Source organism: Spea bombifrons, chromosome 4, assembly GCF_027358695.1.
Source record: "Spea bombifrons isolate aSpeBom1 chromosome 4, aSpeBom1.2.pri, whole genome shotgun sequence".
Classification (NCBI taxonomy): Eukaryota; Metazoa; Chordata; class Amphibia; order Anura; family Pelobatidae; genus Spea; species Spea bombifrons.
In genome coordinates this window covers 25,698,501-25,713,705 of record NC_071090.1, presented here as the reverse complement: position 1 = coordinate 25,713,705, position 15,205 = coordinate 25,698,501, and the positions used below count along the sequence as shown (strand labels likewise).

At 39.7% G+C, this 15,205-nt stretch overlaps 1 protein-coding gene across 5 annotated transcripts in view; it reads left to right on the top strand.

Annotated features, from left to right (window-relative positions):
- The window catches only part of FNIP1 (folliculin interacting protein 1), a 65,802-nt gene that overhangs the window by 33,745 nt on the left and 16,852 nt on the right, over window positions 1-15,205 (top strand). For 2 of the 5 annotated variants that reach the window (XM_053461935.1, XM_053461937.1), the window contains exons 3-9: window positions 4,182-4,319; window positions 7,411-7,514; window positions 7,948-8,022; window positions 9,958-10,049; window positions 11,566-11,649; window positions 12,917-12,988; window positions 13,124-13,259. In XM_053461935.1, coding sequence (XP_053317910.1) covers window positions 4,182-4,319; window positions 7,411-7,514; window positions 7,948-8,022; window positions 9,958-10,049; window positions 11,566-11,649; window positions 12,917-12,988; window positions 13,124-13,259 — 701 coding nt within the window. The remainder of the gene's footprint in view (window positions 1-4,181; window positions 4,320-7,410; window positions 7,515-7,947; window positions 8,023-9,957; window positions 10,050-11,565; window positions 11,650-12,916; window positions 12,989-13,123; window positions 13,260-15,205) is intronic. The other 3 variants (XM_053461936.1, XM_053461939.1, XM_053461938.1) reach the window with 3 other exon arrangements.

The following is a 15,205-nucleotide window of genomic DNA, read 5'->3' as shown; positions in this document are numbered from 1 at the left end:
TTCATTTAAAAAAAGTTACCAGTTTTTTTTATATCTAACAGTAAGCGTAATTATAGTTAGGAGGTAAATATGAAAAAAGTCCATAGTGTTCATCATGGAATATATTCATGATCTAGACTTGAGGAACAGGGCTATTTAAAGGTTACATGCTCATGAAAGAAAAGTTGCGCAGGGTAATGAGAAGCTCAGCTCAGCATGCTTTATAAAGTCCCTAGGGTTACAAGTAAGCAGTTGTCCAAAAGAAGGCAGAAGCAGAGGGACTGACTTTGGACACATGGTGTGTGTGGTTTTGCATGTAAGAGTTGTTGGTTGCTGGCCGAGTCAGTCACATGCTTGGTGCGCATAGCCTGGAACTTTGTTGGGTCAGAGATAAATTGCAATTGTAGCTTACGAGTTTCAGCTGAGATATGAATTTCTTACAAGGACTCCACCCTGGTGTCTGACAAAAAATTCTGAAGATGGAAGAGCATTTTCTTGTATATTCGTTTGAGAGTTTTTAACTTCTTTAAGTTACTTTATTCATCTAAATTGCTTCATAAACGTGAAAAATACTGCAGTTATGCAGAATAAAGATGTGTTCCCTGCTTTAGAGAAGTTCTTTGAGTTTGTGCGTAACTTCATATTTGCGTTGAAATGGGTCCACTAAGGACTGAATTTAACACAGAACTAAAGTGGCAGCTGCTTACGGCACAATCACTTTGTAGGGCCCTAAAACATTAAAGTCTTTTGTACTCCACTGCAGTGAATGGAAAAACTCTGCACAGCTTTATCCAGACTTTTAAAACACAGCCCTGTGAAGCACTTCATATGTGAAACTGGCAGTCAGACCGAACTCAATCCTCATTTTTTTTTTTTTAAACCTTAGTTTTTTTATTTTTTTTTATCTAAATCCCTCCATGCTTTTCCTTGAGCAGGGATGTCATACCAGGAGTTTTTAGACTCCACTAACATTTTATTAACCAGTCAGCCTTGGCATTATGTAAAAACCTATTTCTGTGAAAGCCAAAGGAAAGAAAATAAATGTTTGTGTTTTTGCAATGCTAGGTTTGATCCTAAGTGCCCTGGCCAAATGGTGTCCAGATTCGCATTAAGCAGCTGCCAGATATCTCGTGACTCAGCTGGGAAAACATTTAGAGAGACGTTTTTTAGATGTCTAATCCATTGAAGGACATGTAGTAAAAAAAACAAAACATACCTGTTTACCTGTGGTTTGTATCAGGTATTGGCAAAATATGGGTGAAACAATTCTCCCAGTGGCCAAATTCAGAGCTAAACTTAAATCATTACATTTTATTTTTTAAAAAAAATATTTTAGATGATAAATGTTTAACTTTGAACGCAGAAGCAAGTCCTTAAGGTGCACAAATATTAGTTGTACTTGCCATTTAATGTGAGTTAGGACCCAGGACAGTTATGAATACTCTTTTCCACAACAAAGCATGGACATTTCCAAAATGGGGTAGAGGGCAAAGGGATTTTTTCCCCAATGTACCATGTAGTTTTTAGAATAAAAAAAAAAATCTGCCAACCATCAGAGACCACTTATGAATGCATTTAAGCATGTTACATTGATAAAATAAATATTCAGAATTATTTGCTAATGCTGCCAAGATCGACCACACTGTAACCTTGGAGCAGTTGTGTGAATTCTTTTGTAAACTGAATCTTCACTGTGATGTTGCTGTGCAGGATCCATCTTACAGAGCTAATTATGGAAACTGCGTGTATAAACGTATGCGTGTACATTTACACATTTCATCGACAGCATACTAGAAAGTTAATTTTAAGTGCACCTGTTCCTTTATAGGGGTTGCAGGCACCAATTGCGCACAAAAACTTTTTGACCCTCATTTGTGACAGTGTGTGACACACTAAAAATGCATGGGTTTGGAAACTGAAAATGTAATGTGAATTTTTAAAAAAAAAAAAAAAATTTATGGTTGCTGATTCCTCCTCCTACCCCATCTTTGAGAGGAAGAGACAAAAACATAAAAATTAAAAATGTTATAAATTGCGAGTTACTATCTTATCCATTCAATACCAAGAAAGTGTGCTATTTCAGTTGCTTTCAAAGGCTTAGTTCAGGGGTCCTCAAACTACGGCCCGCGGGCCACATGCGGCCCGCGGAGCGCATTTACCCGGCCCGCCAGGTGTTTTTGCCTCAGGACATCCATGTGTTCCGAAAGATGCTTTCGGAACACAAGGATGCAGTAGCGTACCTAGCGGGGGGGGCGCACCCGGCACCCCTCCAGAGACGGACAGTAATGTCCGCCGCTGGAGGAGCAGGCTCGCAAGGGAGCGGTATCGGAGGTCTTTAACAGACCACCGGCTCCCTTGAGTGATTTTAAGCCGGTTCAAGGATTTCCCTTGAACCCGGCTTAAAATCACTCAAGGGAGCCGGAGGTCTGTTAAAGACCTCCGATACCGCTCCCTTGTGATCCGCGCGGCAACAGCTGTTGTGCGCCGGGGTTTGTTGTCAGATCCCGGCGCACAACACTGAAGCCGCGCCCACCGCTCTCCGTGCCCTCTGAACCCCGTGCCCTCGGAAGAAGACTGAAGAAGAAGAGGAGCGAAGAGCAGGAAAAGGAGCTGTAAGGAGAAAAGAGGAAAGGTAGGAAAGCATACAGTGAGAGTGGATTGGTGTATGTGTGTGGATCGGTGTGCGTGTGTGGATCGGTGTGCGTGTGTGGATCGGTGTGCGTGTGTGGATCGGTGTGCGTGTGTGGATCGGTGTGCGTGTGTGGATTGGTGTATGTGTGTGGATTAGTATGTGTGTGTGGATTGGTGTGTGTGAATTAGTATATGTGTGGATTGGTGTATGTGTGTGGATTGGGGTATGTGTGTGGATTGGGGTATGTGTGTGGATTGGGGTATGTGTGTGGATTGGGGTATGTGTGTGGATTGGGGTATGTGTGTGGATTGGTATGTGTGTGGATTGGTGTATATGTGTGCATAGGTATTTGTTCATAGTTTTTTTTTTTTAACTATAGTCCGGCCCTCCAACGGTCTGAGGGACCGTGAACTGGCCCCCTGTTTAAAAAGTTTGAGGACCCCTGGCTTAGTTAGTCACGTAATTTTTATTAGGGATGTAAGAAGAGCCTAGATAGTATCAATGGCATCCAAGGCCTATTGATCTTAAAAGCGAGACAGTAGAAACAGAATTTGGCTACTCAGTGACTAGAGGAGATATTGACTTTTGTGGTGCAAACAGATGTGTCAATTTCATTATTACGTAGCTTCATTCTTAAGTGTGTGTGTGTACAGTATGTTTATATACAGCATTGTTTGTGATATACATTACATACATACAAGGGACGTTCAAAACTTTTCTACATAGTCACCTTCCTTTGCGATACAATTTTCCCAACGTTGTACCAACTTTTTCCCAGAAGACGGTCAACATCAACGTTCAGTGGTTGCGTCTTGAATTTCTTTGCTACAGGAGATGACGGATGCTTCCACTGCATACTCTGCGGCGTGCTTTCGGGCTTGTGAACCCACGTTTCATCACTAGTGGATATGTTCTGCATAAAATCATCACCTTCTTCACGACAACGGGCCATGTGTTGGGAATAAACGTCTACGCGCTTGCGCTGTTAGCTGCTTAGACACTCACCTGGCACACACTTTACTGAACTTAAGGCTCTCATGAATCAGGGCGTAGGCAGATCCAACACTCACATTCAGCTTTGCTGCAACCTCTTCAACTTTTATTTTTCTGTTTTACCAGCACTTCTTTCACCCACAAAAAGTGTATGACAGAACTCTCTTTGGTGCAACTTATAAGTTTTGCAGCCATCTTCACCCCAGGGTGAAAACTCTTATATTAAACTGCAAGGGCAGCTGGCTTGCCAGACAGAACTAGTCACATGACACAGTAATACACAACCAATTGCTACTCTAACCGCCTTCACCATTTCCAATGAAAATTTAAAAGCGTGGAAAATTTTCGAACGTCCCTCATATATGAATACTAAATGCACCATTAAAAATATTATTCTGTCAAGTGTCTGAACCTTTCACTGAAATAATTGTTTAGTCATGTAAAATTTTGCTTTGTCAGGCACAAGTGTTGTTGCCAGAGATTTTTTTTTTTTTATGATTTAACATATTTTTAATATAGGTTTATTTTTTAAACTAAACCGATAAATTTAATTCAGATTTTTTTTTTGTATCTGCAGAAACTTGTAAGTGATGCCCCGGTTAGGGTGTTCGGAAAATGCTGTCAGCTTAGACCAGGAGGGGACAGCTCCACTTCTCTGGACAGCTCATCAAATTCTCTGGCTTCCGACATGAAAGAGCAATGTTCAAAACTCCAGGTGCTTTACGTTTGCCTTCTATCAGTGTATCTACATGTAACATTTTTAATTTGAAATCCTCAGTGACCTTCCTTCTTTTGTGCCCTTGGGCTGTCTCTTGTCTAGTTACCAGATTTGTCATGAACCTTGCATTTTGTCATATGTTTCCTCCTTCCCATCAGCAAAAAAGAGCAAGTACATGTGATTCTAAAATTCCACTAAGTGTTGAACTGGGATCTCCTCGCTTGGATTGAGTTACGTTTTCTTGCTCTCAAAGAAACATAAATAGTATATAGGCCTTGGCTCCAGCAAACATACCAAGTAAACCAGAATTTTATTTCTTTATTATGCTACAGATTATTGAAGAATCGCTAGCAAACTTAATATTTTAAAGTGATTGATCTTATACATTATATAATTATAAAGGTTCCTCTTTTCTTTTCCCTCAAAAAAAAAAAAAAGTTTAAAAAGTGTGCATAGTACTTTTAGCGGATATCTGCTCTAAATGATATGACAAAGCGATGTTCTGAAAACATGACTCAGGACTCAGAACTGGGCCAGGCAGAGACATTTATGTAGAAGGAGCCATACAGACATGTTTAGTAGACTACACATCCATAGTGATCGATATAAACCAGCACAGCAATTTAGAATTGTCATTGATACCGGTACTTGTGGTTTAGTAATTATGGTACATGTGGACTTTAATTGATTTAAAGGGGTTGCTTACTGTGGATACAGGCAGTACCATTTACTGTCACTTTGCCCTTCTGCCCAGAATTCTTATAAAAAGTTATGTATGGATGTGGATATGCAAAATAAAGTCATAAAGTGGATGTGCAAAATAGTCATAAAGGTACTCGAAAAGCAGACAATCCTCATCAAAAGTTTATATTTTAACTAAACCACGACTTAGCAGTGACCTACCACATACCACAACAAACTGTTACATAGGTATTTTAACTGCCTTCTCATTTACTGTGTAATTTTCTTCTTAAGAATTCAGAATTAGCCCAGAGGAATGCTTTATTATGCTTATAAATAAAATACTTAATGTCAAAAGTCATTCACCATGGCAAGACTGAGCACAGCAACAAGACACAAGCTAGTTACACTGCATCAGCAAGGTCTCTCCCAGGCGCAGATTTCAAGGCAGACAGGGGTTTCCTGATGTTCTGCTCTTTTGAAGAAGCACAAGGAAAACGGGCAATGTTGCATTAAGAACTATTTTCAGTGAAATTGATGGAATGGCCATCACAGAGCCCTGATCTCAAAATTACTGGGATTACATGGAGAGAGAAGCAACTGAGGCAGCCTAAATCCACAGAAGAAATGTGGTTAGTTCTCCAAGATGTTGAGAACAATCTACCAGCCAAGCTTCTTAGAAAAATGTGTGCAGGTGTATCTAGAAGAATTAATGTGACGTTGAAGGCAAAGGATGTTCTCACATAATATTGATTTGATTTAGACATTTCTTTTGTTTGCTTTGTATTTTGTTAAATGTATTAAAAATAAACCAAGTCTAGGGTTTTGTCACTCACTTTCACTCACGCTTCCATTCACTCTCACTCAAAGTCTCCCTAGATTCTCCACAGTGCTGACCGCTTCTACGTCCATGTCTCCTTTCCAGCACCTACGCTTCTTCTCTTGTCTCTTCTTGTTTTTCTGTTTTCTTTCCTCATCAGCTTCTTTCTGTGTCTTCTTTTTTTCACCCGCTTCTCTGTGAATCCAGAATCACAGAGAAAGAAGTGCAGAAACACTTCTTTTACTTCGCAAATAGGCCTTCGTTATACTGTCCTCTGAATACTTCCGCAAATGGGTAGAGCCACGGAGGCAGCCTATCCCTGTTCCTCCAGCCACAGAAGAATGTATGCCACGTGGCTTTGTCCCTCTGCAGAAGTGCTTCAGGAGGGCTGGTTTATGGAGAAGCGGGTGAAAAACAAAGACACGGAAGAAGATAGAAGAACGTGAGGAGCCAAAGGAAGAATCGGAGCTGCTAGAAAGGAGACAAGGGAGGGATTGGTGGGAAAGGTAGGGAAACATTGATAGGGAATGTGAGAGAGAAAGTGATAGAAAAAATGAGTGAGCCAGATTGTGGGGGGGGGGATAAAAAATACTGTTTTTGCATTCATCGCCAATAGGGTCAGCTTATATTCAGGCCTTTTCTTTTTTTTTCATTCATTAAAAGATCCAAAGTTTCAGTTGACATTTATAATCAAGCAAATGGTATTAACATGTCTATTTTTGAAAGCATTCTCACTTTACAGCATTTTTTCACACCTGCCTAAAACTTTAGAACAGTACTGTGTGTATATATATATATATATATATAGTGTGTATATATATACGTATGTATGTATGTTTAATATGTGTGTGCATGTGTATAAGTACATTCTAAAAGAAAAATTTCTTTATAAACGATTTAAAATCGTGTTATTGTTGCGCTCTTCTGTTTAATTTTAGAGAACACGGTTCATCTTTATTTTTACATGATTTGTAGTGATTTATGTTTTTCTGCTTAAAATGGTAGGAAATTATACAATAAACCTGATATTTTATTACTATTGTCTTTTATTTATATAGCGCCAACAATTTACGCAGCGCTTAATACAATACATATTCAAGGGGTAGGACAAGACGATAATTGACAAACAGATACATTAGGTGGAGAGAGCCCTGCTCGCAAGTTTACAGTCTTGATATCCTTTTGATGATGATCTATGCATTTTTTTTTAACTTGATGCTTTCTTTAAATTACAAATTAAATTGAGAAGTTGAAATAGTCTTGAACTGTTAGATGCAAAAAAGAATCCAAGAAAAACTGAACTGTAAGGACACCAACCAGAAAATGCAGAAAAAAACTAATGGCTACCTCCTGTATACTGTGTTTCATATTACCCCTGGTTCATAAAATTAGAAATTACATTGTGATAACTTGTGGAGTATTGCTTAACCAACTTTTTTAGAAGTTACGTTTTCTAATTACTTTATGTTGTGAAAACTACATTCAGCTGTATGCTGTACATTTATGCACACTTATTTGAAGCGTCATGAAGTAGACAATAAACTTGAAACCTGCAGGTGTCTTTCAACTTTAAATGATTTTACTTAGCAGGGTTCTCGATGCTCCTCTGATGCCAACATGCTTGGAGAGATGATGTTTGGATCTGTGGCCATGAGTTACAAGGGGTCAACTCTTAAAATTCACCAGATACGGTAAGCTACATTCTAATCGCAACCTGTAACTTTACCAGATCATACATTTACAATATATTAATAATGCATTTACTTGAATAGAAGACTTAGTGGAAAGAGTATCCTATGTAGTTTTTTCCTCCCCTTTTGTTTAATTCAGTTGAATCCAGCAGCCTTAGTAAGGGGCGTGAAGAGACAGGAGACATGTTCAGTACAGAGAAGCAATTATGTAGATCGAGAGAGACCAAAATATATATGTAACAAATAGTGTTATAATGCGTTATAAACTAAAACTCTTGCAATCAATAAACATGACCACACGTTTAGTGTGTAGGTCTCTACAATCATAGAATTATCTAAATGTATATTAAGCAAACACGTGTGAATATACATGTTTTTAGGAACAAATCACAGGTAGCATAATACCCTTCCCGTATTCCTTGTATTTATCTAGATCACCTCCTCAGCTAATGCTTAGCAAAGTATTTACAGCACGGACTGGAAGCAGTATCTATGGAAGTCTTAACACGTGAGTATAAAGTTGACTTTATATGCCCTGTGAATCAGATTACATTTCCTAGGTTTGAGGAGATCTGCTTATTTGTAAAGGGGAACTCTAAATATCTTTTAAAAAGTATTAAGTTTTCGTTTTTGTATAATATAATGGCAGCTATTTCTTTACTTAGCAGATTCTTTACGGAAACCCTATGTAGAGAGATAAACCAAATGGAAAATTATTTAGGTAAACTGGAAAAATGGTCAGAGCTGTGGCAACTGACATCTAACGTGGATAAATGCAAAGTAATGCATCTAGGTCATAATGGTTGACACTTCCTCACCTCAACGTGTGAGGAAAAGGATTTAGGGGTAATTATTTCTGAGGATTTAAAGGTAGTTAGACAATGCAGTAGAGCAGTGGGAAGTGCTCATGCCGTTGTACAGATCACTAGTGAGACCTCGCTTGGAGTATTGTGTACAGTACTGGAGACCGTATCTCCAGAAGGATGTAGACACTTTGGAGAAAGTTCAGAGGAGAGCTACTAAATGGTTCATGGATTACAGGATAAAAACCCAGGAAAGGTTAAAGGTTATATATATAAGGCTAAGCTAGATATAAGATAAAGCCAGGGACTAAGGAAAGTATTCAGATGTTGGGCAGACTGCATGGGCTGAATGGCTCTTATCTGCCGTTACTTTCTATGTTCTAAGTACTCTGTTCCTCCATAGGATTTTATTAGTCAGAGTTTCCAGGTGGGTCATTGAAACTCAACCATTATATTGTTTACTACAGGCAGTGTGATAAGGAGTCATTATGTTTGTCTGGTAGATTGAGCTAAGATTACAGAGCTGTAACGCATACAGATGCCTAATAGAGTGAAACCAGAAAAAACTATGCAAAAACAAACTAAAAAAGTACAATTCAAATTAATCACATTAATCACGTTAATTTGTAAGTCTCTAGGGCTGCAACAACTAATCAAAAAAGTCGATAATCGATAATGAAAATCGTTTTTATTGAATATAAGATGAGGGTTTTTTTCAAAGCAAATGCTCTATAAAAAAAAAAAATTACCCTTCGTGTTATAATCCAACCTCAGATAGGGATTGCGCTATAAGACTAAGATCCAGATCCCCCACAGCGCTGCAGGGGACCTGGATCCACCTCTGGCAGCCAGCGGGCTCCGCTACTCTCCTCCACTTCCACTGGGGCTTCTATGCTGGAGCACCAGCGTGACATGACCTTCCAGTGCTCCACCATAGAGGCCCCTGCGGAAGTACTGGCCAGTAGCGGTGGAGGTTGTCTGCACGCGTTGTGCAACGTTCGCCCGCTGCCAGGGAGGACGATGCGCTGCAGGGGACCTGGATCTTCCCCTCTGGCAGCCGTTGGCGTCTGTGCGATGTGCGCAGACAACCTCTGCTACTGCCGGCACTTCCGCTGGGGCTTCTATTATGGAGCACCGGCGTCGCATGACCTTCTGGTGCTCAGTCATAGAAGCTCCAGGGGAAGTGCCGGCCAGCAGCAAAGGTTTGTCTACGCGCATCGCATAGACTCCCACCGACTGCCCCTACTAGATACCAGGCAGTATGGAGTACTATGGTAAGTATGGGGGTGGTGCAGAGTGGCATATCAGGGGCACAGTGGCATATCTGTGAGGCAGTATGGCAAACCTGGGCTCAAATGGGCATAACTGGGCGGGCAGGTTGGGAAATAAAAACAAACAGCAGAATAAAAAAAGACTGAGAAATATGCATTTCTTATTTTTAACATCCAGTTTGTTCACTAAATTATTTTAAATAAATGAAAAATTTACATTTTTATTATCTGATTAATCAAAAAAATTATTGGCCCACTAATCGAATATGAAAATAACCGTTAGTTGCAGCCCTAAAAGTCTCGGGAGTCTTTACATAGACTGGCACGCACTGTTATATTAGACTTTGTTAAACTTTTTGACTTTTACAGACTGCAAGATAGCTTGGAGTTCATTAATCACGACAACAACATCTCGAAGCCAGACAACAGCACCATCATGAATGGACTCTTTGGAAACATAGGTATAGTGATTGCATGATATTGTCTATGATTTAATAAATTGAATGTCTGCCTATGGTAACACTGGTCTGGGGACTAAATGCTGCCTAAATGCCCATAGGCCACATTTTTGATTCTTTTGAATCAAATGTTTTGTCTCTGGTCCCCGTAGTGTAATGTGTGTGTCTTTTTAAGAATAATAGTCTTAACTATTTCGTTGCAGGTATTGATTTTTTTCTATATCCATTAATTTATTTTTATCTATTTTTCATGAGTTTCAGATTTTGTGTTGTCAGCTTTATAATTTGTTTACAAGAATTGGCTATATATTTCTGAATTCAACTCAATTTTCCTTTTTCCTTGTCACATGAGTAAAAACTACAGTAGCCCAGTAGCTCTCTAGTAGTACATTTAATACCGACTGGGATTTTCTTTCACATAAAAAGCATATTCGAAATTGGCAAACCATATAAACCATTGCCAAAATGCATAATTTTTCCTTCCTTTTTTATGTGCAAGAGTACGAACCTTAATGCATGTAATTGTTGTTACTAAAATTGTAACTAATGTATAACGTCCCCCTAGAAATACATGTACTTTTACCCCCTAGAAACAAATCTTTTTCCTTAACTGTCAGGTGTAGGACCCTATTCTACTTTCATCAGTGGTGAGTTAACTGTGGAGATACCAGTTCTGACTTATTATACAGCTGCTAAGTTAGATAAGCCCACCAACACCCAGTTTAACAAAACTCAAAAGCTCCCTAATATTCAAAAAAAAACCCAGGCTGCTTTCGCTATTACATGCAGACTTGTAATCTAGATCAAAAGAAGGACCATAATTGCTCTACCATATCCAACCCAAAATAAGCATTCGTTGTGGCAGGACCAGTGAGAGATTACAAGTTTGTCTTTTTTATGCATATTGACAACTATCAGCTGTCAGTCAGGCAGCTACAGAAAAGGAGGTAAAAGTAAAAAATAAAAAAATGCGGTGGAAGTTTAAAAAATGGCTTTTTTTTTTTTTTTTTTTTTTTTAGTGAAATTAGTTAAGCAGTATACTTAACCATCAGATAGTGGCTTTGTCTCCCTATAGGGTATAAAATATTTAAATTACATTTGTTTTATTGACCTTTATTTGTAAAAAAAAAAAAAAAAAAAAAAGGAATTGTTTCAATATTTTTGCTCACACTGTGTTAAAAAAAACTTCAATGTTTTATATATTTCAATTTATATGTTTGATATATATATAATATATATATATATAATAAGAGGGGACACTTTTCTTTTGCACGGTTTGTCATACATCAGTTCACATAGTCAAGAAAGTGACATCCCATAGTCTGCTGAACAGTAATGTTATTTCAAAACATTTTTGTACAGTTAATGGGTTCTCATTTTAAGAGCAAACTAGATTAATGGGAAACTTTTGCTAAGTTACTGCCATTGTCTTATTTCTATGCTTTTTCCCTTCTGCAGGCTATGTGCAACTCTGCTAACTTTATTGTTTTACATGTATATTGTACGTCTCAACATGTAGGTCTGTCTCAGCTTTGCAGCCCCAGGCGGGCATTCTCTGAGCAAGGCCCGCTCCGTCTGATCCGGAGTGCCTCTTTCTTTGCAGGTGTGCTGCGTGCCGTGTGCGCTTTAGTGTAGTCCGTGTGTCCAAATGCATGTTAACTAGGAGCTCCGCTGTGGAAATAAGGGGAGCTGGGGGACATTTCTTGGCATTCCATAGTTCTAAAATTTGAAATTCCTTCAGTCTCATTGAAACTTGTCTGTAATAGGGGCTTGGGAAAAAGCAAGATACGATAACATGAAATTATGTTTAGAAAGGATTTTTTATAGTCATAAGAACAAGTTAGGGAAAACAACTGACACAAAATAACTTGCACAAATCTTAAGCCACAAGTCATGTGTATTTAACTTGTGTCTCTACAGGCGTTTCCGGCTTTCTTATGTTCAAATGTCTACTCAAAATGCTACAGAGATTTTGAAACCTGTACATTTTTACATTCTTAGTTTTACTAGATAATGTTTATATTCTGATCTTTAAGGTATATGTAGCAATGGCTTCTGTGAACTAACCATGCAGTTGTTATTTCATTCTTGGTGCAGCCTCCTCTCCTACTTTTGCCTCAGATGTCAAGTGGACTTATGGGACAGAAGTTGGAGCAGAGATGGTGAAACTTTGACCCCTAGTGGCGCGAACAACTTTAATCTTGTTTGTTTGGGGGTGGGGGGCATTTACCTTATTTCCAGAGCTGAGCCCAATTTTTGTAAATACAAGGGAAACAATTGCATGACGGTTTCATAATTGGAACAGTTTGAACTCTTGATTTACACACAAGCACATGGACTGTTAATTAAACCCAGCTGAACAAGACCTATTATTGCTTTTAATTCTTCACCCCCCTTGTTACATGAGAACACTGTCATACTGAGTACTAGTGGGGTGCCTTAGTCATCAGTGGCTAACCCAATGGGTCATAGGACCATACTCCTATAGGGTTATTGAGATTAAAGCCAGACAATATTTTTCTGTTGTAATTACAAGAAGCCATGTTCCCTTTAATTGAGCGCTCATGACTTTCCAAGTCAGTGACACTCTTCTTATGCTCTTGTTCAGCTGAGGGAAAGCTTTTGGTGATGGTTTGCATGAAGTATTTGCACTTAAAATCTTTGTTTGCCACTTAAGTAATCTATTTTAATTTGTGTTCACTGTAGACTCCAGATCTCTGAGTAATAGTGCACTATTAAACCATTGAGCGCCACATCTAGCATGCACTGGGCTAATGAAGGTTTTAATTGTTTTGTAAACAATCTCTAAACATAAAATGTCATAATGTGATAACATCTAATATTTATGGGTATATTTTGTTGTGTTTCAGTTCACAGTAACCCAATGGATATGCCAGGACGGGGCATCAATGATGACAGAGACAGTGGCATAGCAAGATCTGGTGAGATCACTTTATCAGATTGGTGCTTTATGGCCCACTAAAGTTTTCCTGTTAGTGGCAATGTGGAGGTTTAGGAAAAGAACCCTTGTTGTTTGGTAACATGCATGGCTCATTCTTAACTTTCTTTGCCCACAGCCTCATTGAGCAGCCTGCTTATCACTCCGTTCCCCTCACCAAGTTCTTCACTCAACAGCAGCTGTGCCAGCAGCTACCAAAGGCGTTGGCGTCGTAGTCAGACAACAAGCTTGGAGAACGGAGTTTTTCCCAGATGGTAAGATTTGTGTCCATGGAGCTTTTATTTTATCTATTGCATGGGTCAAATAAAGGAGAACCTTGATGGTAGGAATCACAAATAATAACACACATTAACACATACTGGTACATATAGAAAAGAGCTTACAATCTAGTCATTGGTTGAGAAGTGAAGTAGGAGAGGACTGTTTGGATAAAGGTGAGATGATTGAATCAAGGATGATCTGTAGAGGTCGAAAAAGGTGGGTTTTTAGCTTTTGAAATTCACGTACACGGAAGAAAGTCTAATGCTACAGGCTAGGGAATTCCAGAGAAAGGGTACAGAATGTGTGAAATTTTGTTTATGGGACTGGGAAGAGGCAATGACGGTAGAAGAAAGACACAAGTCATGAGAGAACTGATGAAGGCAGTCATGGGTGCATGTAAACAAGTAGGTGGAGATGTAGGGGGTGCAGAGTTGGTAAGGGCTCTGTAGGTCACGGTCGGATAATTTTCTTGTGTGACGAATAAATAGATTACAAGATTTGGTGAGACTTGTTGTGTGGGATGAAGGAGATAATAGAGTCAAGTGCGAGCAAGACAGCAAATCTGGCCTGTTGGTTGGATAGTGGAGTTGTCAACAACAATAATAATGTCAGACGTTGTGAACAGAGGGAATGATGGAATAACCATAAGCTCAGTCTTGGAAATGTTGAGTCTCTGGTAAAGGAATGCCACCCACGATTCAATTCTAGAAAAACAGTCGATGAGTCGAGTTAGAAGAGCTGATGAAAGGTATAGAGGAGATGTAGATTAGGGTCGTCTGCATATAGGTGGTATTAGACCGGTTGTCCAAGGGAAGAGGTGTAGATGGAGAAGAGTATAGGCCCAAGGACTGAGCCCTGAGGAACACCGACAGATAATAGCAAGGGAAAGGAACAAGTTACAACGAAAGAGACTCTAAAGGTACAGTCAGGGTGGCATGATTTGAGCCAGGAAAGAGCTATGTCAGATAAGGAAGGGGTGGTCGGCTGTTTTAAAGGCAGCTGAGAGGTGCAAGAGTATAAGCAGTGAGAAGTGACGTTTTGTTTTAGCTGCAAGGAGATTGTTTGTTAGTAATTGTAGTAGTGGTGTCTTGGTGAAATGCTGTGGATGGAAACTTGGTTTGTTAATTATAACTTACCGTATTTGCTCGATTATAAGACAACCCTGATTATAAGAGGCCCCCCCAAAATCTGAATATTAACTTAGGAAAAAAAGAAAAAGCCTGAATATAAGACGACCCCAAAGGAAAAGTTTTACCAGTAAATGTTAATTCATGTAAACTATTTTTTTTAATAAAAGCTATGATTGAGAAAAATATTTTTTTTGTTTTTATTTCTTGTGTTTTCCAACCTGTCCCCCAGTTACGCACATCTGCCCCCAGGCTTGCCACCCCAATATGACACTGTGGCCCATGATATGCCTTTTAACCCTCTATATGCCACTGTGCCCCATGGTATGCCTTTTGACCCCCTATGTGCCACTCTGACTCCAGAAATGCCTTATACCCCTATATGCCACTCTGGCATTTAGGGGGTTAAAACGCATATTATGAGGCAGAGTGGCATATAGGGAGGTATAAGGCATTTCAGGAGGCAGAGTGCTCTATTAAATGCCCCCTTAACGCCACTCCAGAAATGCCCTATGCCCCCATTTAACACACACACACACATACCCTATACCCCCATTTAACTAACACACACACACACACAATCTCTCTCTCCCCCCTTCCCCCTCTCTCACCCCTCTCTCCCCCCCTCTCTACCCTCTCAGCCCTCTCTTACCGGTGCTTCCAGCCGGGGCAGCGGGTTGACGTCGCCTTCCGCTGCAGCCGCAAGGAGGTGGAGTTGGCAGCGGGGGTTTGTATGCGTCCGTCGCGTATACTTTCCCCGGCTGTCAGAGATCAGAGTTCCCCGCACCGGTGCGGGGAACTCTGGTCTCTGA